At 42.8% G+C, this 21357-nt stretch overlaps 1 protein-coding gene across 3 annotated transcripts; it reads left to right on the top strand.

The window, feature by feature from the left end:
• The first annotated feature begins 1935 nt into the window (after positions 1-1935).
• Positions 1936-19914, top strand: osbpl2b (oxysterol binding protein-like 2b). 3 transcript variants are annotated; one of them, XR_006152378.1, is made up of 15 exons: positions 1936-2078; positions 8777-8916; positions 10423-10543; positions 10848-10935; positions 11122-11256; positions 11483-11580; positions 12232-12414; positions 12769-12876; positions 13083-13172; positions 14364-14490; positions 15742-15864; positions 16134-16257; positions 16778-16868; positions 17161-17726; positions 18093-19914. XR_006152378.1 is itself a non-coding variant. In XM_031566272.2 (14 exons), exons 2-14 carry the CDS (start codon positions 8880-8882, stop codon positions 17261-17263), a joined length of 1428 nt encoding a protein of 475 aa, XP_031422132.1. In that variant the 5' UTR covers positions 1936-2078; positions 8777-8879; the 3' UTR covers positions 17264-19914. The 3 variants fall into 3 exon arrangements, 2 of the variants coding, with proteins under 2 accessions (XP_031422132.1, XP_012681597.2); XM_031566272.2 differs by having other exon boundaries at positions 17161-19914; XM_012826143.3 differs by having other exon boundaries at positions 1937-2078; positions 10860-10935; positions 17161-19914.
• The last annotated feature ends 1443 nt before the right edge of the window (positions 19915-21357 follow it).

Raw genomic sequence — 21357 nt, 5'->3', positions numbered from 1 at the left:
TAGTGTTCTAATTTTGAGTGTTTTCCCTCTTATGTCTACGTGTACTTTTAGTTAGTTATTCTGGAGGACAAAATATTGATACAGCAAGAAGCGATTTCATGACAGCATGATTTCTTTTATCATGATTTAAGCATGCTCTCAAAAAATGTGAGTTTCTTGTCACATAGCTACAAGGTCTAGAATAGCCTGAAAGATTCCACACTGCTTCTGTAAGTGATAGAGCTTCAATAAACCACAGTGTATGAATACTTGGTTAAATAAACACCACATAATCTTTTTTTATCTTCGTTATCTGTGAGCTGTAGACCTATCACCAAAGCCACTACAACATTTTTTTAGAGACCCAGTACATCCTCAGTCAGAATATATCGACATGAATCACATTACAAAGATGCCAAGAGGGTTGACATATAAAGAGACAATGATGCAGTAAATACCAGATATTCAAACCGTTAACAAAAAAATAGAGTACACAGAGACAGAAAGTCAGTCATTCACAGAGGTGAAAAAGGTTCAGGAGGAGGACAGCTTTTATAGTTTTGGGGTTTGTTGAGGTTCAAATTGTGTTGTTTTCTACCTTTATAGCATTGGGGCATAGAGAGGAGTGGCTTGCATTTGTGTTTAAAGTATTATTTTACTAATAAAAAGATTAAGTTGCTATTATAAAATATATATTTTCCTCATGATTGAAGTCATGGAAGTCAAATAAAACATGTTTAAAGTTCAAAATTATACTTAAGGTTGGTGCATGATAATGTCAGTAGATCTGACCAGAAGTTTTCATTGTGGTAGAAGAACCAGTAGCAGAAACTGATGTTTCAAGAGGCCCTTCACAGAAAGAGCGTTCATCATCTAGATCTCTTTGAATTCTGAGAATTCAACTTTTAGCAGGGTAATATCTACATAGCCTATAAGTTAATAAGAGACCTCTCTTACTTTATTTATTAGAAGATATTTTAAAGGCAGGGTCCAAACACTCTTCTAGGGGATGTCACCGATGAAACCAGTTCAAGAAAATCTAAACTTTTAAGGAGAAGACCATCCAGAATACCATGGTTCACCCCATTTTCTAAGTATGGACTTGTTTTTATACAGAACATCTTTGTTATTCCAAATTAAGTACTTGGAGGAGGAAATGTATGCTTGTAAATTAAGGACCAGACTAAAAACACTTGTTTGTGAAAGATGGACAATTTAATGGCGAGAAGAAACTTAAAACCACCTACTTTTGAGAAAATGTGTTTCAAATATCCCCAAATTCCAAATGATGGGTATTTATAAATCGCCTTAGACAATTTACATTAAATGTGTTGTAAAGAGATGTAAAATCAAGAAAGGTCTAACCTCCGCATGCAAAGGTATTATTTTTTTCTTTTAATACAGCGTGTTCTGTTACTCGAAAGAAAATCAAGTAACTTCTTCTCGAGTTATCAACAGCCTATAGGCTTGTAGTTACCATTTTTTGTATGCCTCAATGATGCTAGAGAAGTATGCGCCACAGCCCAGCATTTCTGGCGCGGCCGTTATCAATGAGCTATAATCTAGTAAATTAATTAAGCTGCTAAACAGAAGTTATTGGTAATGTGCCGATCGCTCAGAAAGCCTGATGGAGTTTAATACATTAGGGTGTCTGCCACTTGAGCCTATTAGCAAAAACCGAAGCCAATATTTATAAGTAGGCTATTATTTAATAAACTAACATGGCGCCTATAGTCAAGTGAATTCGTATTTTTTTTTTATTTAGGAAAGGTAAAATGCGTTGTGTCATATATGAGGGCAGAACCTCATTACACTCTTTTGATAAACACAGAGTTGGCAGGGGCAATGTCCTCACTGAACATTTGAGAAAACTCAGCTGTAAGACCTTCACCCACTACAATATTACGTCCGCCCCTCTCCTCACTGACGTATGTTTGTCTTAAGTCAGGCGACCCGTCCTACAGGACACAATTGGCTGTTACACTGGTCAATGAAATTTCTCTTGTCAGTCACTTCCGTCTCTGTGTCAGCCCTGTATCAATACATCCAGTCTTGGACCTGTCTTCTTCACCAAAACTTCTGGATTCTCATCGACAGAGGTAAAGTGCCAAATGCATTTTAGCCACCCAATGTAACTGTCCTGTTTAGTCTATTTTCTCTTTGCGCATTGTGTTCGAATTGCTCCGGAAAACTCATAGATGGCTTTTGGGATAACCGCGGCTGGGTTGCTGTTAGCCAGCTAGCCTACAGATAGCCTTCACCTCCTTTAGCAAAACGCCCTGACAGAGTAGTCATTTATGGCTATTATACTAGCCAAGGTAATGCAAACATTTGGTAGCGAGCCCTGGGCGCTGAAGCAGGGGGAAACATGTCTCTTTCTCATCACTGAGAGGCAGTGAACTGATTTCCATCCAGAGTCCCGTGGAGAGCTAGCCTAGTAGCGTACAATATCTTAAATGTCAGGTAAGTTAGTTAGCTATCAGTAGCCAACTGGCTAACCCTTCTAATACCTGATTAGGGTTAAATAACTGATGTTTTAACAGTTTGCTGGTGGGTGCAAAAAGGCCGATGCATGAGCCAGACACATTCCAAAGTTTATATTTTAAAGGGCGTTCAACATAAGAATTTTTAGTAAAAAAAACACTTCTCAATGTGCTGCCAAATTGTTGTTGAGAGCCAAGATAGCCAGCTAGCCACCTACCTACATAAACGTGAGCTAAATATCCGACGACTGAAACATCCCAACCGCCTCTAATGCCATTGGTGTAGATTGTTTCGCTTGTCTCTTTGGAAACAGGAAAAACACCAGTTCCTCTATCTGTCTATCTGAGTTCTTGAGTTTTGCAACATCTTCACGGTTTCTTGCGCACCCTTATAGTATGGGCTACTTGTCTGCTGTGGGATAGGTGATTTATTCAACTAAATAGTTGATTGCATCTATATTTTATAGGCCTGTTCCTGAATGCCTGCATCATGTGTCCAATGTTGTTACACTTGTAAACAAAGTTTTGATATAATGCATTCACCCACATATTGTGCACGTCTGTCAGTGCCACGAATCAATGCGACTTCGTCTGGTATTTTTATTGAAAATTGTATGGGGGCACTGGGCACAGTCTTAAACAGTAACTGGGAAACTTGTCTTGTAATCTTGTATCAAGTGATGATGTCTGTGTATCCTTCAGCTTTGAAAAAGGTAATCCCTAAGTCTTGTTTATGTTTTTGTTGTTGTTGTTGTTTACATGGCATTACAAGTTCTGCTCAGCAGCTGATTTTTTTTTTTAGAAAATGTAGAGCTTCCTCTGCTTTTTCTTTACATGTCATCTGCTCTGTGTTAATCGCAACAGATTAAGACACCGTTGGTTTTCCATTGCCAGGGAGTAACCACAATATGAGAGATGGCAAGTCGGTTTTCTGAGAAGTCAGTGCTGTGCTCTGAGAATTTGGTGCAGTCCTGCTAGATGCAGTGTAGCAGCTCGTCCAGGGCTGACAACTAGACCGTGAGAATGCCTCTGATTACTGCTCTCCTGTTTGGCAGGCAGGCAGGGGCGTGGACACTGGACAGTGGACACGGGTTGCTTTCTATGCCCCTCCCTCCCCCACCCCCTCTCCTCTTTCGAGTGCTGCCAGCTGACAGTCTATGATAGGATTCCTCAAGTTGTCCTAAGAAACGGGTAGCAGGTAGTGCTCAGGGTGTGTTGCTCCTACAGTGTCTTAATTTTTGATTGTCTTAAAGTAACAGTATGCAACAATTTGACACTTTTTGAGATATGGTTTTATAGGCAACTAGTTTTGGTATCATCCTCAAATTCATTTTGATAGCATATGGTCATGTGAAGCACGGATAAACACCTGTGTCTTCCCCACTAGCCATCCAAGATATGCGCTATGTAGTTCTTTGTAACGGGCTGGAACCCCCTGCAAAAATGGAAGAAAAGCTTTCACACGCATGGCATTGCCAGCTAAACTGCCAAAAGACACCAGTTAGTGTGTTGGCAAGCTTCTATGTGTCAGCTGGGCTTTTGGTGGTGTTTGCAAGGTTTTTGCATGCCTTTTAGGTAGTTAGCTTACTAGTTTTGGAACAGAACTCCCTATTGCTGCTTTAAGAAGGGTTTTTTTAACGCCTATGTGCAGTGTAAATGTGTATCTATTACTTACTACAGAAGGATGCACGCACATCAGAGAACACGCATATTTCTGAAAGTAGCTGAGCATAAATTGCTATTGCTAATCCTGTTTTATAAGACACCAATAGCTTATTATTTGACATGATGAAGAGACTACAGTGATTTCACACTAATGGATCACATGTGATCTCATCTGATGTTCCCATGCTTAGTCTCAGAGCTCCTCAGGGGAATGTGGCTCAGTGGCTTCTCCTCTCCTGTCAGTGACTTCTGTACCTTATGTATAGGGGTGTGTATTGGCAAGAATCTGGTGATATGATGCTTATCATGATATAATTCATGATTTATGATTCCCTATATTGCGCTATATTGTGATCTTGATTGATTGTGATAGTTTTTGCAAATCTAATTTTAGGAAAACTGTAATAGTCTAGACTGTAAGAGCACACCATCATATGCATGAAATCTGAGTCTCAGGTTATGTTTTTATGTTGGAGTGGAGGAGTCAAATGGCTGAATATAGGTTACACCACAGGGATTTAAACACAACGCTAAATGAACTACTGCCAGGAAATCTTTGAATGTAAACTATTTATAAAAAAATCGATACAGTGATTTTGAGGATCAGAATGCTCTGTCTCTTAGTTACAATCGACATAGCTCAACCTTTGATAAATGCAGTTTACTTAATGGTGAAGTGAGCATTCTTGTTTGTGATCAAATTGGTGCTTGTGTTCATATCTAAGTGCTGAAGGGTGTCTTAAAGTGGGTGGATGTTGTTTGCTTATGACTGTGAAGTACAGCGGCTTGTCTGACTTACCTGGCTGGCTGAATGAGCCATGAACAGGCGATGGGCGTTCACTCTGGTATCGACACACATTCCTGAACCGATCAATAGGGTTGTCACTGCCACCCAGCCTGCCCTAAGGTTTGGGAGCAGCTGCGGAAAAAGTCGCTGACTCATGCTCCACCTCTCAAACACTAATGCGCAGTGTTGCTGTCAATGGGCTTTTGTCACGGAAAGAGAGGGGACACTGCATTCCAGGTGATTTACTTTTGTAGTGAGCGTTGATGTGTAAAGACATTATGACACTATTGCCATCCCACAGAGGTGTAGGATATTATGCCAGTTTTGTTCACCCACTGAAACTGCTGAATATGGACAGTAGACCTGCTAAAGTTCTGGCAGTGGTGTGGTGTGGTTGATTACTGGAGTGTTGTCGCTGAACTGCTGAAGAGAGGAGGTCTGTTGACCATGACCATGACGCCAGCTTCTGACCCATGCTGTCAGCTCATCCCGACCTTTTCCCTACTTTTCTTTCCCTTTGATCGAGGGACTGTGGGACAGTGTGCTCATTTTAGGGTCCACTTGCTTTGACTCACTCTCATGACGTCTCACTCCATTGCCTAGGTTTCTGTCTGTTCGCAGACATCACAAGAGCTGCAGGTCCTTCTGTGCAGCTGTAGTGCACACAAAGCCTTATGAACAGTGCTAACACTGTACCTCATACAAGCTGCGTGTCTGCCCAGGTTCATGGTCATAAAACGGCTTCAGGCTGTTTGTGTGTTGCTTGTGTTTTGGGTCTAGGTTGACCTCCCAGTTACAAAAATGCATGTTCACACAGCCCAGACATGGTGTTGTGTCATTATCAGCTGTTCATCTTTGGGGTTGGTTGTCGCCTCTTGCTGCTGCTGTTTAGTGGCTCACCTGCAGAACCAATCAGTCTCGCCAAGTGGGATTCCATTCAAATAAGGCCAGGCCCCCTGTCCTCGCGACTGTTTCTGTGGCATGCGTCCTGAGAGAGGCCAGACGCCGCCTCGCCTCCCAGCCTTCCAGACGTCAGCCAGTTTGAGAATCCAGACTCTTCCGGGGGTGTTGCCGTGGTGACCACCCGTGTTGGCATTTGTCTCTCCCCATAGACGCTTCGTCTCCACCCTGGGCATCATCAAGGGACTCTTCCATTCACTCTGAACGCAAAGGAACAACTAGGACATAGAACAGCATAGAACAGCACAGACTAAACGGGTAAGCAGAGATGCTGTTGTGTGAGTCTCTTACACATTTTACAGTATTAGGTTTCATTTGGCTCCATTTGGCTCCAATGTCATAGTAGCTGTCATTACCAGGAACACTTTTTCACGTAACTGGGTAGGTGTCTCATATTGATGAAATGGACTAATGCCAGGGTACTGTTTTGGTTTATTGTTATGGAAGTTCATTTAGGAGGATGGAGAGTAAGGCTACAGTTTCAGCTTTTTGCTTTGTTGTTTGTTCATCAAACACACAAAACCTGCTTTTTAAAGATTTATTGGAGATAGCATTTTAGAGCTGGTGAACTGGAGGTTACGTCTGTTTGAGATATGATTTACAGGCTGTGTCCATATTGGTTGGTGGGAAGTCGTACGTGCATTATCCTTTCAATCTGCGTTCCTCCTTTTGAAACCCTGATATTTATCAGTAGTCGCCTATTCAGTGTCATGTTGAGTAGGTTGCCTTCAGTCCTCAAATTAGGGCTTTGTGCTCTCAAGAGCTGACCGACACGTCAATGTTTGGGCTATTTTATGTGCCCAGTGTGTTACAATTGCAATTTTTTTCTTGCGTATCAGACTGTTGCTGCTATTGTATCCGAGCATGAAAAGATACAGGAATCAACACAGCAGCATGTGGCTCATGACCTCAAGTAATCAGAATGTCGTCAGAGCTCCAGTGTAGACCTTGAGTGTCTTCCATTTGAGCTTGGACCTGATCTCGATGGGGTGACTCAATGTGGCCTTGCTGCCTTGCAGACCTTGCTTACATGTGTCCTTTTATGCGATGGTGCCTGACAGCGGCTATACAGCCACGTAATGGTGCCATGGGCTCGTGGTTTTGAAATTAGATAGGGAGGCAGTTTAACTTTGGTGTGAATCCACCCCCCACCCCTGAGGAGACAGCTGGAGCACATTGTCCGCTGGAGGCCACGGTTAAGTGGTAGAGCCCCAAAGGTCGCTCAGAAACTTCCTGGAAGTTCCAAGGCACTTCCTGGAACTTCCAAGGCAGGTGTGAGCTCTGACACTGACCTTTCACCTCAACAGTTAGTCTTCATGCCAGTAGCTGCTCTGTGTGTTTCAGAAACCCTCAACCAGACTTTGAGGTTGAGGACCTGTCTGTCTTCGTATCTCTGTTTTGCTGCTCTTTCTTTCTCTTCCTCAGAAACCAGGATATGAACTGTTCTGATAGGAACCGCTTCCATTATCGGTGCCTCTTTCGGTTCGCTTTCTCTGACCTTTGTGTGGCCTTTTGTTCCAACAAGGTCTCCCCAAAAGACTCCAGAAACTGATCTTCGGCATTCCTTCGGGGGTTACGTGTAAGCAGACCGTGTGTCATTCCACCGTGAGAAGCTTCACGATAAGCCTTATCAGAGAAACTGAACTTGTGTGTTTTATGCAACATGCCACTTGTTGCATAATAAGGACAGTGGTGAAAGGTGTTATGATACTAATGTTTGTGGAATCTCTCCATTGCTATACTGCATCCTTCCGCTAGCCTTTGTATTGCATCCCTTTGAATATCTTTGAGGGCATTAGGGCAATATAGGTGAACCTGGTTTTATTCTACAGGAAGTGCCAATAACCGCACACAGATGAAGCAGATGTCTAACATTATTGTTTCTTGAGGGGATGAACAGAGCAACACCTTGTGATAACCTCAGCACTCTGCCTTGGCGTGTTTTGAACTCTACACAGTGACTCGGTGGATTCTGGGATGTATTTGGCTGCTGTACATTTGAAAGACAGTGTTTCTAATTCTTGCTTCATGTGTATTTTCCACTTTCCATGTTTTCATTTGAGTAGAGTACTGAAGACGACATTAACATTTCTGTGCACGTTTCTGCTGTTCGTGTTTCCTCTGCGGTGCATGTAGACAAAGCAAATTATGAAGTGTTATGACCCAGGGCTGGGTGAGCCTCAGACAAAGAGGCAAGGCCGGCATGAAATCAGCCCCAGCAGCCTGTGACCAGCTCACACAAAGAGGCTCCACTGTGCAGGCATATGGTAATGGAGGGCCAGAGCTACAGCCGTACAGATGGTACACATAAAAACACACTCTCTTCCATGTTTCTCCGTCACCAAAACCAGATGGCGTCATTTCTTCTGCATGTTCAAACCAGCGTATTGGTTTTTTAATTTCCCCAGGCAGTGCTTACCTTGATTGTTTGTTTTAAGCTTCGCTCTTCTGTGAATTGTTTTTAGAGCAAGGTTCAGCAGCATGTCTGGGGCAGTGCAGGGCCACAAGAACTGGTGTGGAGAGCATGAGGGAGAACAAGGAGAGGAATGAAGTAGACTAACTAGTAACTGAAGAAGAGGGACAGCTATAAAGACACATAGCACACCCTGTACCTGACCATCACACCCTTTTGTCTTACACACCTTAGCATCTGAAATATTTATATTCATTATTTATGACTACTTCGGAGATTGTCCAGATTGTCATTTTTATAGCACCATGAACTGTTTTTCCTCATAGACGAGTTCCTTTGGCCCACGCCTGTGTTCATTTTGTATGAGCGTAAAAGAAACACTTGTAAAGAACAGAAATAATCCTCCTCTGGTTCTTCAATATGCAAAGTATGCTTGTTCCAATGTGGGTGTGTAAACGGTGTTTGACAGATCTTCATCTCTCTGTGCAGGTCTTGTTGCCGTGCCACCTGCAGAGCCTGAGTCACCAGAGAGGGAGCGGGTGAGGGAGGATGTTCTAGAAGCGCACAGGGGCCTGGCTTTACGCTCTGCACCATGAACAATGAGGACGAGTTTTACGACGCCGTCACAGGTGAGCTCCGAGACGTTATCTCAAGGCGCTGGTCATGAACCAGTGGAGTTTTAAACCTGAATCCCCTAGTCCCCCCTGCGGCTTCTGTTTTTATCAGAAAGCTATTTAGCTTTGATCTGAGCAACAGGCATGTTGCTCTTTACTGTTGTCTACTGTCCAGTCTCATCAAATGCTTCATGTGCTTCTGGAATTCTACATTTCTCTGTTTAATGTATCCAATTCCCCACGTGCACAAGTCTCATGATGCAATCAGTCTGTGATGGCAGCAAGTACCAGTTAAATCGACCCAGCTGTTGACCTGTGCCCTGCTCTTGTTGCTGCTGTAAGATACACCATGATACACCACTTGAAAAGGTTATGGAGATGTCAACCAGCTCTTCCATCCCACTCTAAGAAGCCAGACAGCCAGGAAACATGGAAACATTCATAGCCAGGGCTCAAACCTCCACACTATCAGCTCTGATTCTCCTGTTAACAACCTGGGATTTTTAGGAGCAGCAGTTCTGTTCGATATGTTTCAGCATTATCAAATGGAAACTCTGTGCTATGTGTTCCCTCTGCAGCCAACCAGACCATGCGAAATCAATACTGCATTATAAATGAAGCCAGATGATTAATTTGGCAAGCCCATGGGATTTCTAGCACGATTTCCCTGGGGGAGCAGGGACTTGCTGCAGATTAATGCTGGCTGACCAGAAGGTGTTCCCTTTGAGGGGCGGTCATGTGCGCCAGGGCCTTTGTGGTGGGGGTAGAGCCTGGCAGGTATCCCCTGCTCTCATCTTACCTGCCATGCCCATGACGGCCTCAATAATGCAGAGAGTATTATTACCGTCACCATGGGTTCCATTATGATGTATTAGATAATAAGGGATTAGCTGAGGACACGAGTGCTCTCTTTGTGGAACTTTGTGTCGGACCAGCACTAGATGGTGTACAGCGGGGTCAGATGCAGGGAGAAGTGGTTGTGGAGCTGGCGGTATGTCGGATCCAGTTTGCCAATGCTGTTTCAAGCTTTAGCCTCAAGGCAGTGGTTCAGATTACATTTCTGCCATGTTGCCTTGCCTAGTCCTGCAAACCTGACATGAGAGAGACCCATGCAGCATGTGTATATGTTGTCTTTGTTTGTCATAACGTCTGTGTGACGTCTGAGACTCCGCGGGACATCTGCTTTTGCAACCCCCAACCCCCTGAGACATAGAAACAGTGTGCGTGATTTCCCATTTGGTTTAGTTGCCTCAGATGAGAATAAGCATCTTCTGCTGCTGGTCCTGCTCTAAGCGCTGTGTGTCTTTGTGAAAGAGCTATAGATTGGGCCTTCATGCTCCTCATCTATGACTGTATATTCTTCTCCGCTCTTCTCTGCACGCTCATGGGCGTGTGGGGTGTGGTTTTGCCTGTACCGAGATGTTTGTATGCTCACTTGGATTTGCGTGCATTATCCATCAGGGCGTAACTTTCTATATTCGTGTGTGTGTGTGTGTGTGTGTGTGTGTGTGTGTGTGTTAGGCTTAGATTCGGATGAGTCTTGTGAGGGCATATCGGAAGCCAGTTTTAAGGACGCTGTGGCAGAGGGCGCACAGAAGAACAATGGCTCCGTGCCGCAGGAGAATGGAATCAGGACGCGCAGGTATGGCTAGATTCCAGGCAGCGCCCTCCCGCCCTCTATCTTACTATATCTCCATCTCTCTCTCTCTCACTCTGTCCCCATAGCTCTCTATCCCTCCATCTCTACCTCTGCCCTTCCTGTCTTCTAAGACCAGCTATGCAACATGCATTCGGTTTTTATCGCAGTTCTCCTTTTACATACAGACCCACCTCAGCATATCAAACTCTGCGATCATATTTTGAAACCTCAGATGTTATCCGCATGCATATTTTCATCTGTATGTTGTCATGGAACGTGAAGTGTGTCTGTGTTTCTGTATCTGTATGATTTCCTGCAGAACCTCTCTACCTGCCCCGATGTTTTCAAGAAATAACTTCAGTGTGTGGAGCATCCTGAAAAAATGTATTGGACTGGTAAGGAAATCCATAATCCTGGCAAAACCTTTTCACGTTCGGTCAAGCCTCTATCGTGGACGTGTGGATTCATGAAGAGCTTGTGTCGCACATGTCACACACACATGCCAACCATACATATTGGATCTGGCCATACCAAGTTAGTTGTGTGTTCATGACCTTGTGGTGCATGCTGTGGGCTTTCAGGAGCTGTCCAAGATCACTATGCCTATCGTATTCAATGAACCCCTGAGCTTCCTGCAACGGATCACAGAATACATGGAGCACACATACCTCATCCAGAAAGCCTGCCTGCAATCTGACCCCATAGAACGCATGCAGGTGAGCAAGAAGCATATGGAGTGTGAGTGTGTGTGTGTGTGTGTGTGTGTGTGTATACATACACACACACACACACACACACACAGTGTGAAGAAATGACAATGACAATGCGGTACTTACGCCACATACACATGTGCATATGTGCATGTACATTCTCTCACCCTGAAAGGGCATTACATGCACACACACTCTGACACACTCTCTGGTCCTTCGTGATCTCATGCAGACTGTAGCTGCCTTTGCCGTGTCTGCGGTGGCATCCCAGTGGGACAGGACAGGGAAACCCTTCAACCCGCTGCTTGGGGAGACCTACGAACTCAAATGGTAAGCGGCAGGCTGCAGAGAGACTCTGAGATCATCCAGGCAGGATGGTGCTCGTGTACCTCTCATTTCCATTGATTGGATTTCTTTAGGTGGCCGTTGGAAGAGACTGGGAATGCAGGTTTTTAATCTTTATTTTGGAGTGCGCTGAATGAAGCTCTTAGTAAAAGTAGAGCTAAGCATTATTAGCTTTAGCAGCTTCAGACAAATGTGCCTGTCCAGTGTGGTTGTCTTTGCATTCCTGTTGCTTTTGCTTTCCAGGATTTTGAATGGAATGTTTTTTTCAGTTGTAATGTTTTTTTGAGCTTGTGTGTAATCACATAGGTGTGTATCTCCAGTCTTTCTTAGAATGGAATACAACAGGACACTGAGGTTCCTGGAAAAATCCTATCTTCTGTGTTCTATTAGTTTGTCTTCTTGTGGGACAGGAACAGTCTTTGGCTTTAATGTTTAAAGTCCAAGCCTCCACCCTCTTAGCTAATAGCCCTGCTGCCACATTCCTTAGGCCTGACTGTCCACAGTGTCAAACGAGAACACTCTCTTTGTGTTCGTACTGTCTTTTGTGAATCCATGGAGTAATTTGTGCACTTCATTTAAGTACTTCTATTATAGTAAGTGTTAATTTGCCTCTCGAATCTGTATTTCATGGCCCAGTGAGGATCAGGGTTTCCGGTTGATCTCGGAGCAGGTGAGCCACCACCCCCCTGTCAGTGCCTTCCACGCAGAGAGTCTGGGCGGAGACTTTGCGTTCCATGGATCCATCTACCCCAAGCTCAAATTCTGGGGAAAAAGTGTGGAGGCCGAGCCCAAAGGCACCATCACACTAGAAATTCTCAAGTGAGTGCGTCTGTTTAGCTGGTAGTAGGTCTTGTTCATAGATTAGTTTATTCTTGGGTGGCTGGTTAAAGATAAACACAATATCTTATTTAGATGCACCAGTCTAGTGCAAAAAGCCAAGTAGCAATGTTGGTCACAACAGGCTCAGGACCACCCCCCCCCCCCCCCCCCCCCCCCCCTTTCTCCAGTCCAGACCAGAGAACAGTACCCAAGACTAGCACCTGACCTTCTTTTGGAGATTTTTGTTACCCACATTTGTTACCTGCTAGCTCATATTTGAGGTCTTGCCTTGGCTAAACGCTTCTTTATACTCCCCACTCCTCTCATCCTCTACCCCTCCCCTCCCCTCCCCAGGCACAAAGAGGCCTACACATGGTCCAACCCTTTTTGCTGTGTACACAACGTGATACTGGGCAAACTCTGGATCGAACAGTACGGCACCGTAGAGATAGTCAACCACAGGTGAGGCGTTATTGTTTGAAATGGATTTCTGAGTAACCCACAATAGATTATTGTGCACTGACTGCTCATTTAGACATACCAGTCATATTTATCCAAAAATGTGATGGATGATCGATTTTATTTACGATTACTAGCTAGAATGTACTAAATTACCTTTTTCCATGGGTTCTCCATCCTAACTCTCGGCCTTGTTCTGTTTTGCCCAGCACTGGAGACAAATGTGTGCTGAACTTCAAGTCTTGTGGGATGTTTGGGAAGGACCTCCACAGGGTAGAAGGCTACATCCAGGACAAGAGGTGAGCATGTGGTCCGCCCTCCTCACATGTCAAATCAGTCATCCCGACTGCAGATGTCGCCCTGTCTCCTCCCTCCAACAGTAACTGGACTGTGAACCACACATTCTGTGTAAATACACGCCTTCTATAACTCGGCCTGCTTTAGATTTTAGAATAGATTTAGGACACATTTTTGGTGGACCACGTCCCTTTTACCGGCGAATGTTCAGGACTGCTTTCAAAAGCCTGTTCTAGATGACTGGAAGTAGAAAGTCTGAGTCAATTGGATGGCATTTGTATCATCGTGTTCTTGTGTAATGAGCTGGTAATAACTGACCAACCAATATTGTCACAGGGCCATGATAAAAGCTGGCCATGTAAATATGCACTTGGGCAAACAGTGTGGCTGTTGTGCTATCAGAATCCTGTGTGTTTAACACGAGTCCTGCGTCAGTGGCACAGCCAACTCCCTCTTGTCTCGCTGCTAGCACAGAAAGACCAGAGAAAGATCAGAGAAAGACCAGGGAGACGGGATGGGGTTTGAGAGAGGGAGACGGTGTGGGAGAGGGAGACGGGATGGGGTTTGGGAGAGGTCACTGCTGGGAGTCACTCCGCACCTCTGTGCTGCAGAGTCTAACACCTGCTTGAAAATGAGGAGCTGATGACACAACTTCCTGTCTTCAACAATATGCCACAGTAAACACAGTAGATTGTATTGTAAACTTCCCTAGATCATCTTGCATGGGCTGATTCTGAGTTTGTTGCTTCACTTGGATTTTTTTTTTGACCAACTTGTACTTCCCGGGTCAGTCTGTGGTCATTTCATGTTCTCGTTTCACTTCAGAGAGGTGCCAGACAGAGGAACGTAGTCCTTCTCAGGGAAACCGATAGACAGAAACACTGTGAACCTAAAGATGAGCATCAGCAGACTCAAGATGGAGTGCTGAAAAAGACAAGAGGAAGTGGGAAATGAAGAAATGAAAAAGATTGATAGGGAGAGATGAGGTAGCATCTAATTCTCTGCAACATGCACATGGTATTTTCTTGACTGGTGTCCACATTAACAGTCTTAAAATTTGCACACTAGACAAAGATCACAAACACTACTGAGGCGATGAGCTTTAGTGGGTGACTGAATGGCACTGAAATGAGAAACAGGCCCCTTCATCTAATGTGGGTCTCCTTTCTCCGTGTGTGCTCTCTTGGGGACAGTAAAAAGAAGCGCTGCGTGATCTATGGCAAGTGGACGGAGTGCATGTGGAGTGTGGACCCCCAGACCTTCGAGGGCCACAAGAAGTCTGACAGGAGGGGTGGAGCTGACACTAAGAAACAGAAGCAGGTGAGGATTGGTGTGTGTGTGTGTGTGTTTTATGTTTACGTGTGTGTGTGTGTTTACGTTTACGTTTGTGTGTTTATGTGTGTTTACGTGTTTGTAAGCTGGAATCTATCCTCTCCCTCTTCAAATTGCAGTAGGTGCTCTACTGCTGTGCTTGATGAAGGTTCATTTTTCTCTATGGTTCTGAATGTCTTCTGTGTGATTTCTCTGATGTCTTGGCCATGCAGTTTGCCTGTGGTAACATCCATTTCAGGTAAATGTGATGCACATGACGTGTAGTTTCGTAGACATTTTAGTTCATTGGTGGATGATTTAGCGTGATGGCTATGTTGGAATAGCACTGAAAACAGAGCACAGCAGCTAGAAGGTGCTCTTTCTTTCAGTACTACGTGAGAGTGTGGGTCTGTACACACACACACACACACACACACACAAACCCACACCCACACCCACACCCACACCCACAAGAGTAGCATTGTGTCAGCGTGCTTTACTTGATGATGTCTGTTGAATGCTGACTAGGCGAAATAAAGTTGCTCCTGTGAAGCCCGTAGTGGGTATACGCTTCTGCGGGAGAGAATGTAGGCTTCCGCCATTTTAGGGTGTGATCATCCAATTTACTATTTGTGAATTCAATATCGTTTTGATTCCTTTTTTATCATGAATGTTCAGTTACCAGTCTATTTAAATGAGCATCTTCCTTTTATGTTACGTAGAGCTATATATACTGTATACCAAAGCCCAGCCCTGAAACTGGGCTTTTTGGGGGTTTTGCCACAGGCGTAGTCTCGTCACCGTGGGTGAGTTTGAAGGGTGTATCGGTGCACCCAGACGGGAGAGGTGTTTGTTTTGGTCGTGGCATTGTGGTGAGGTGTGCCATACTTTCTTTAAAAACGCTCTCTCGTTTATCATGGCTGTAGGACAACAATAGCCATCTGAATGGTCCAGGTTGTTTGACAAAGCCCTAGGGTGTGTGTGTGTGACAGGTGTATGACAGGTAGTTGTGTACGCATGCCCAGTTGCCTATATGTCTTTATGTGACCTTGCATGACTGCAGTGGCAAGTATTTAGAACTTGTGTTGTGAATTAGGGACATTTGTGCCTGTGTTTTATCAATGTCTGTTACTGTGTGAGGTAGATATGATGTGTTTGTGTGTGACCCCATGTCTCAAGATAAGTGTGTGTTTCTTGGTGTGTGATACTGTATGAGGATATAATATAAATGTGTTTGTGTGTGCATGCGTGTATCGGCAGGAGGAAACGGGGGGAGAGAATGACGAGTCAGACGACATGCCAGAGGTGCAGGAGTCTGTTGCCGTGATACCTGGCAGCACCCTGCTCTGGAGGATATCATCTAGACCAGCCCACTCAGCTGAGGTCAGACCGCAGACATGAACCCTTACAGACACTCAGACACTAGATCAGAAGGGCCAAGTGGGCTATCTTTCTTTAAAAAAAAAGGCCCCTAAAAAACATATAAGCTTAAGGGTTAGATGAAGTTCAGAACTTAAATGAAAACTCCACTCTAGAGATTCATAAAATTCTCCTTGAGCTCTACTTCAGACACACAAACACATTTTAAAATACACTGAAAGTATGTGTAAGTATGAAAGCAAAATGTGCCTTGCTCTCTCCTATCTCTCTAGATGTATAACTTCACTAACTTTACGATTATGCTGAATGAGTTGGAGCCGGGCATGGAGGGATTGCTGGCACCCACAGACTGCCGCCTGCGGCCTGATATCAGAGCCATGGAGAACGGCAACATGGGTAATGTAGTACTCTTCCTGCACAAGTCCACAAATATAGCAAGAACACCACCTGCTGGTGTCGTAGTGTATAAAATAAAGTAGCATATTGACCTGAAAATAATAAATAATTCACACCTTATTCTTTATTGGGACATACAGAATAGGACAGTCATTTATCAACATACAAATGTATGTAAATTGTATGTATTAACATTTATGTTAAGTGTGGGATTAATCAAAGCCAACAAAAGCATAGAGTGTGGAGGTGGAAAAGTAAGACTGTTACTGAAATAATCTCAATTGGAGGTTAATATAGGATTTTTAGTACCCAAATTATCAATATTCCATCCTTCATGCTTATTTCTGGTTTGCATTCATTTGGTTGGAGACGAGGGCTCATTTTTGGGCAACAGTACAAAGTGGTCATTTGGAGGCCTATCTGGAATAGCTATCAGGATGACCGTATTGAAATACAAAGGTATTGTAAAAGGTATGTGGAAAAAATTTGACGCTCATGTTTATCTGTGAATTTTCAATAGATGAAGCCAGCAAGGAAAAGGAGAGGCTGGAGGAGAAGCAGCGGGCATCCCGTAAGGAGAGGGCCAGAGACCAGGACGAATGGTCCACCAGGTCAGCCTCTGCCCCTGAATCCAGCTTATCTTAGTCCAGAACACACAAACATTATAGTGTCCTTGAGACCAATACCTAACATGTTTACTATCAGAGCACCCGGTAGAGGAATGAGTGAGTTTGAGTGGGTTTCCTCAGCTTGGTTAGTTTTAGCTTTGTGGCTAAAAACATTTGGGCTAGCTGTTGTAGCGAGCAGGTCAACAGACTTTTTTCTAAATGTATCGTGTTAAGGGTAGATGTGTTTGTCATAGCGTAGCGTCTGGTGGCTGATGATGTTCTCTGTGTGTTTCAGGTGGTTCCAGCAAGGTACAAACCCTTACACAGGATCTCAAGACTGGTTGTACAGAGGCGGTTACTTCGATAGGAAATACACAGACTGTCCTGACATCTACTGATGAAGCGTGCATGATCCCTATTTCTCCTACAACACACACACACACACACACACACACACACATTCCAACACACGCACCAGTCCTCCACCGAGCAACATATCCTCTCTAACTGGATCTCTCACATAGTTGTCACTCCCTTACCACCTCCTTGGCCACTTGTGTGGAACAATCGTAGGTTCACGGGTGGCTGAATAGATCTTTTTTTTCCTTTTGAATGTTTTCTGAGCTGGCTGAAGAAAAAAAATCAGGGATTTGAATGCTTAATTGACTGAAGATGATGTGACCTTCATTCCTTTCATTATTTCCAGTGAGAGGGTCTAAGTGAGAGAGTGGTAATGGGAAGCACATATAGTGTGTAGTTTTGAATTTTTTTTTATATCCAAAGTGAGGACGCTTAAGTGTCTTTTGGACAGAAAGAGTGAGCACTCCCTTAGAAATTGTGTGTGTGTGTGTGTGTGTGTGTGTGTGTGTGTGTGTGTGTGTGTGTGTGTGTGTGTGTGTGTGTGTCTGTCCCCTCAAACCCCCATCTTCCTCCCTTATAGGACACGTGATCCCTAACACACCAATCGGATCACTGTATGGCTCATTTTAATCTTGTTCTGAGAAAAGGCAAGCCTTTGCTTTCAGACAGCACTGTCCCATAAAGTTCTGCATATTATGTTCACTTTGGTTGAATGGTTTACTGTAGAATGAACCCTCATCTGCATACTGTAAATGTTCAGCTCCAGCAGCTACAACTGAGCTACTCAATCATGTTTAACATCAGTGCTACTGACGAGAGAAATAATCATGGAAAGTATTAACTATAAGGAAGGAACCAATTACAGAGGTGTGTGTGTCTGTATGTTAGTGGGTATGCGTTAAATGAAAACTTAAGCCATATAGTCCGTCTTAATTTACAGGTACAGTTTGTCATTAGTAGCATCAAGATGATCCCATTACAATTCAAATAATCTAAAACTTATTCAAATGACAGTTATTTTTTTCCCCCCTCTGAATAATACATTTTGTTGAAACTAAATATTCAAACAGGATATGAAATGTTATAGTCTTAAAAATGTGTCAGCATTTATCAGTAGTGAGTGTATCTTCAATGTAAATAACTTTCACTGTAAATCATAGGTGCCTCAGCATTGTCAGGGAAATTTAACTAAGTGCATTTCCATTACTGCTTTACTTATGTAAATGTAAAAAGCCCTTCATCCCCATGAGCAGTACAGTTGTATTTATCGTAGCTAGAGGAAAATACTAATTTATTATTCATGAATTAGTGCCACATCAAAGATAAACGGTACCTGATAAGAGTCCTGCTGGCTGATTCTGTTCAGCTGGTGGTATGTTGTTCTTGTCATTATTCCATTAGAGTGTAATGGTGTGTAGGTTGAGCACTATTCTCAAAAGATTCATATACTCTATGTATCTCACTTGAACCAACAAGAACACTATGATTATACATTGTTTCCATGCTATAATAGTTAAACAAAGATTACGATATTAGGTCTACTTTGACAATGGCATTCAGAATCTATGCAACCAATTCATAGTTCCGGTTAACAGCACAGTACATGTGTACAGTGGACGTGTGTGTACAGCCTAAAATGCCTATAAATACTTCAGTTTGGTTTCTGTTAAGGAAATTGTGTCTATCGGCAGCTTGGAACTGTATATTCTCAGCATCGACTCGCACTGTAAGAAATGGCCTCTTCTTTTTTTTTTTTTTCTGAAATATTCTTCACTTTATGTAAAATTTGTTTTTCTTTTTTTTCATTCCAGCCTTATTTTTATACTGTTCCAAATTACAAGAATGTGTACTGCCAGCACTATTTCCGTCAGGTTGAGAGGTTACTGTGTCCTTTACAGTTTTACATATAGATCCGTTGAACTCTAGCTATGAAGTGTGCAAAATAATTTCACAGAATAGCATTAATAACGAGACTCTTACGCACAGTGATGCTAGATTTCAGTTTTCTGTAAATATATATAATTTTTTTTTTCTCATTCAGTGCCTGGATAAAACTACCAATTAATTAACATTCTCAGTAACACTATATTAAGGTTTTACCTCTCATTCAATCTATTGAAGGTGTTTTAGAGTATCTGAGAGGTTTCTGTTGCTGTCTTCTGTTGCTTTGCCCCCTGTTTGTTTATGTTTTGAGTAAGGTGGAAGTACATTGATCTAAGCAGCAATGTCATCACATTTTCAGATACACTACTGTGTGATGAAATTGATATGTGGAATTTAGCAATACAGACAATATAATTTTAATAATAACAGATTATATGTTGCTTTGTTTGCATTGACTGTGTTAAATATCTTAATGATGGGTTTACCAATGTCTTCACTGTATGTGGCAGTTGACCTTGTAAAGATGTCTGTTTTTTTATGTTCCCAATGTTGCACAAAGATTGTTAGTGTGCAGTCACATAGCATATTCTTTTTGCGCAATTGATTTATTTTTATAGTATTTAATACTTTTACTGGTGAGAAAATTAATTACTTTATTTGATGATGGGGGTTTTGAATTGGGTCATATGTTAAAAGAGTAGAGTTCAGATCAGTGGACTAACGGTAGGTGGAAGTCTACTAAAATCTTAATTTCACTTCTGAAATTGAAACCTGTTCGTTTTTAAATAAAATCTTCGCTGGCCAACACGAGCCTGTGTCTTTTTTTTCTACTGTACCTCTGTTAAGGATGGGGAACGACTCCTGTTTTGACATTGTAAGATACTTAGTAGTAATGTATCATTCCTAAACAATTTTGTCTATTTATCTTTTCAGTGTATGAGAACAAATAAGTAATCCAAGTTGTTACTTTGGTTCCCTTGGCTTTTATTTTTAGCCTCATTCTTATGAATGATGAAGTTTTAAATAATCCCCACTTTGAATACATATGTCAAATTGTATTATTTTCTCTTATTTTATGGAGAAGGACCCTCATGCCCCTGCTCTCTCACTCTCTCACACACACATACACACAATCGACACATAGGCCTACTCTTAAAGTAACAGTATGCAACAATTTGACACTTTGAGGTATGGTTTTATAGGCAACTAGTTTTGGTACCATCCTCAAATTCATTTTGATAGCATATGGTCATGTGAAGGACAGATAAACACCTGTGTCTTCCCCACTAGCCATCCAAGATATGCGCTATGTAGTTCTTTGTAACGGGCTGGAACCCCCTGCAAAAATGGAAGAAAAGCTTTCAAACGCATGACATTGCCAGCTATACTGCCAAAATACACCAGTTAGTGTGTTGGCAAGCTTCTATCGATTTCAGGTGGGCTGTTGGTGGTGTTCGCAAGGTTTTTGCATGCCTTTTAGGTAGTTAGCTTACTAGTTTTGGAACAGAACTCCGTATTGCTGCTTTAAGTCAGGTGCTGGAAGCACCAAGACACAGACACCCGTCCACTAAACCCAAATGAGGGTCTATTTTAACAGCGTATCATGACTCATGAGTTTATTACATCCTTTGCTTTGAGAGCCTATCGTTTGTCAGCCCCTAGAAGCGAACACTAACTGTTGCGTGTGTTGAAGGAACGAATAGCCAGGCACTCGTTCCTCCGATTATGTTCTCCTCACTGACCCCTTGAGGCGAACGAAGACTTGTGGTAGCCCTCTCAGCTCAGGAGAGAGGTGACTGGCAGTATGCGTAGATGAAGGCTTTAATCTATACCACTGCACTTTGTTGAACTCTAAATACATATATGTATATTAAGCTATTTGTACTGTTTTTAGCTAGTTGTAGCCTACTATTGTGTTACATGTTGTTGTTGTGTTACAAGAGCAACACTCCAAATTTCGCTGTTTGCGAATAGAATGACAATAAAGGCTTTTCTATTTCTATTTTTCTATTTTCTAATAAGTATAAGAAGCCTAGGAATACCAATACAGGGCATTTCATGCATTGTAATACGTATAAGAAGCCTAGGAATAACAATACAGGGCATTTCATGCACTGAAATAAGCAGCCTAAGAATAACAATACAGGGCATTGCATGCACTGTAATAAGAAGTTGGCAGAAAAGGAAAAGTAGGAGTAACAATAAAGGGCATTTCATGCACTGTAAATATTGCATGGTGCTTCACATT

This window comes from Clupea harengus, chromosome 4 (assembly GCF_900700415.2).
Source record: "Clupea harengus chromosome 4, Ch_v2.0.2, whole genome shotgun sequence".
NCBI classification, from domain to species: Eukaryota; Metazoa; Chordata; class Actinopteri; order Clupeiformes; family Clupeidae; genus Clupea; species Clupea harengus.
Note: the sequence above shows the minus strand (reverse complement) of the source record. Positions and strands in the feature narration are given on the sequence as shown.

Excerpts from the sequence above, each read along its gene's own strand:
- osbpl2b (XM_031566272.2), top strand. The coding sequence starts at position 8,880 with ATGAACAATGAGGACGAGTTTTACGACGCCGTCACAG. Across the intron at positions 11,581-12,231 it reads GAGACCTACGAACTCAAATG|TGAGGATCAGGGTTTCCGGT; the intron begins GTAAGCGGCAGG and ends TTCATGGCCCAG. Across the intron at positions 12,415-12,768 it reads ATCACACTAGAAATTCTCAA|GCACAAAGAGGCCTACACAT; the intron begins GTGAGTGCGTCT and ends TCCCCTCCCCAG.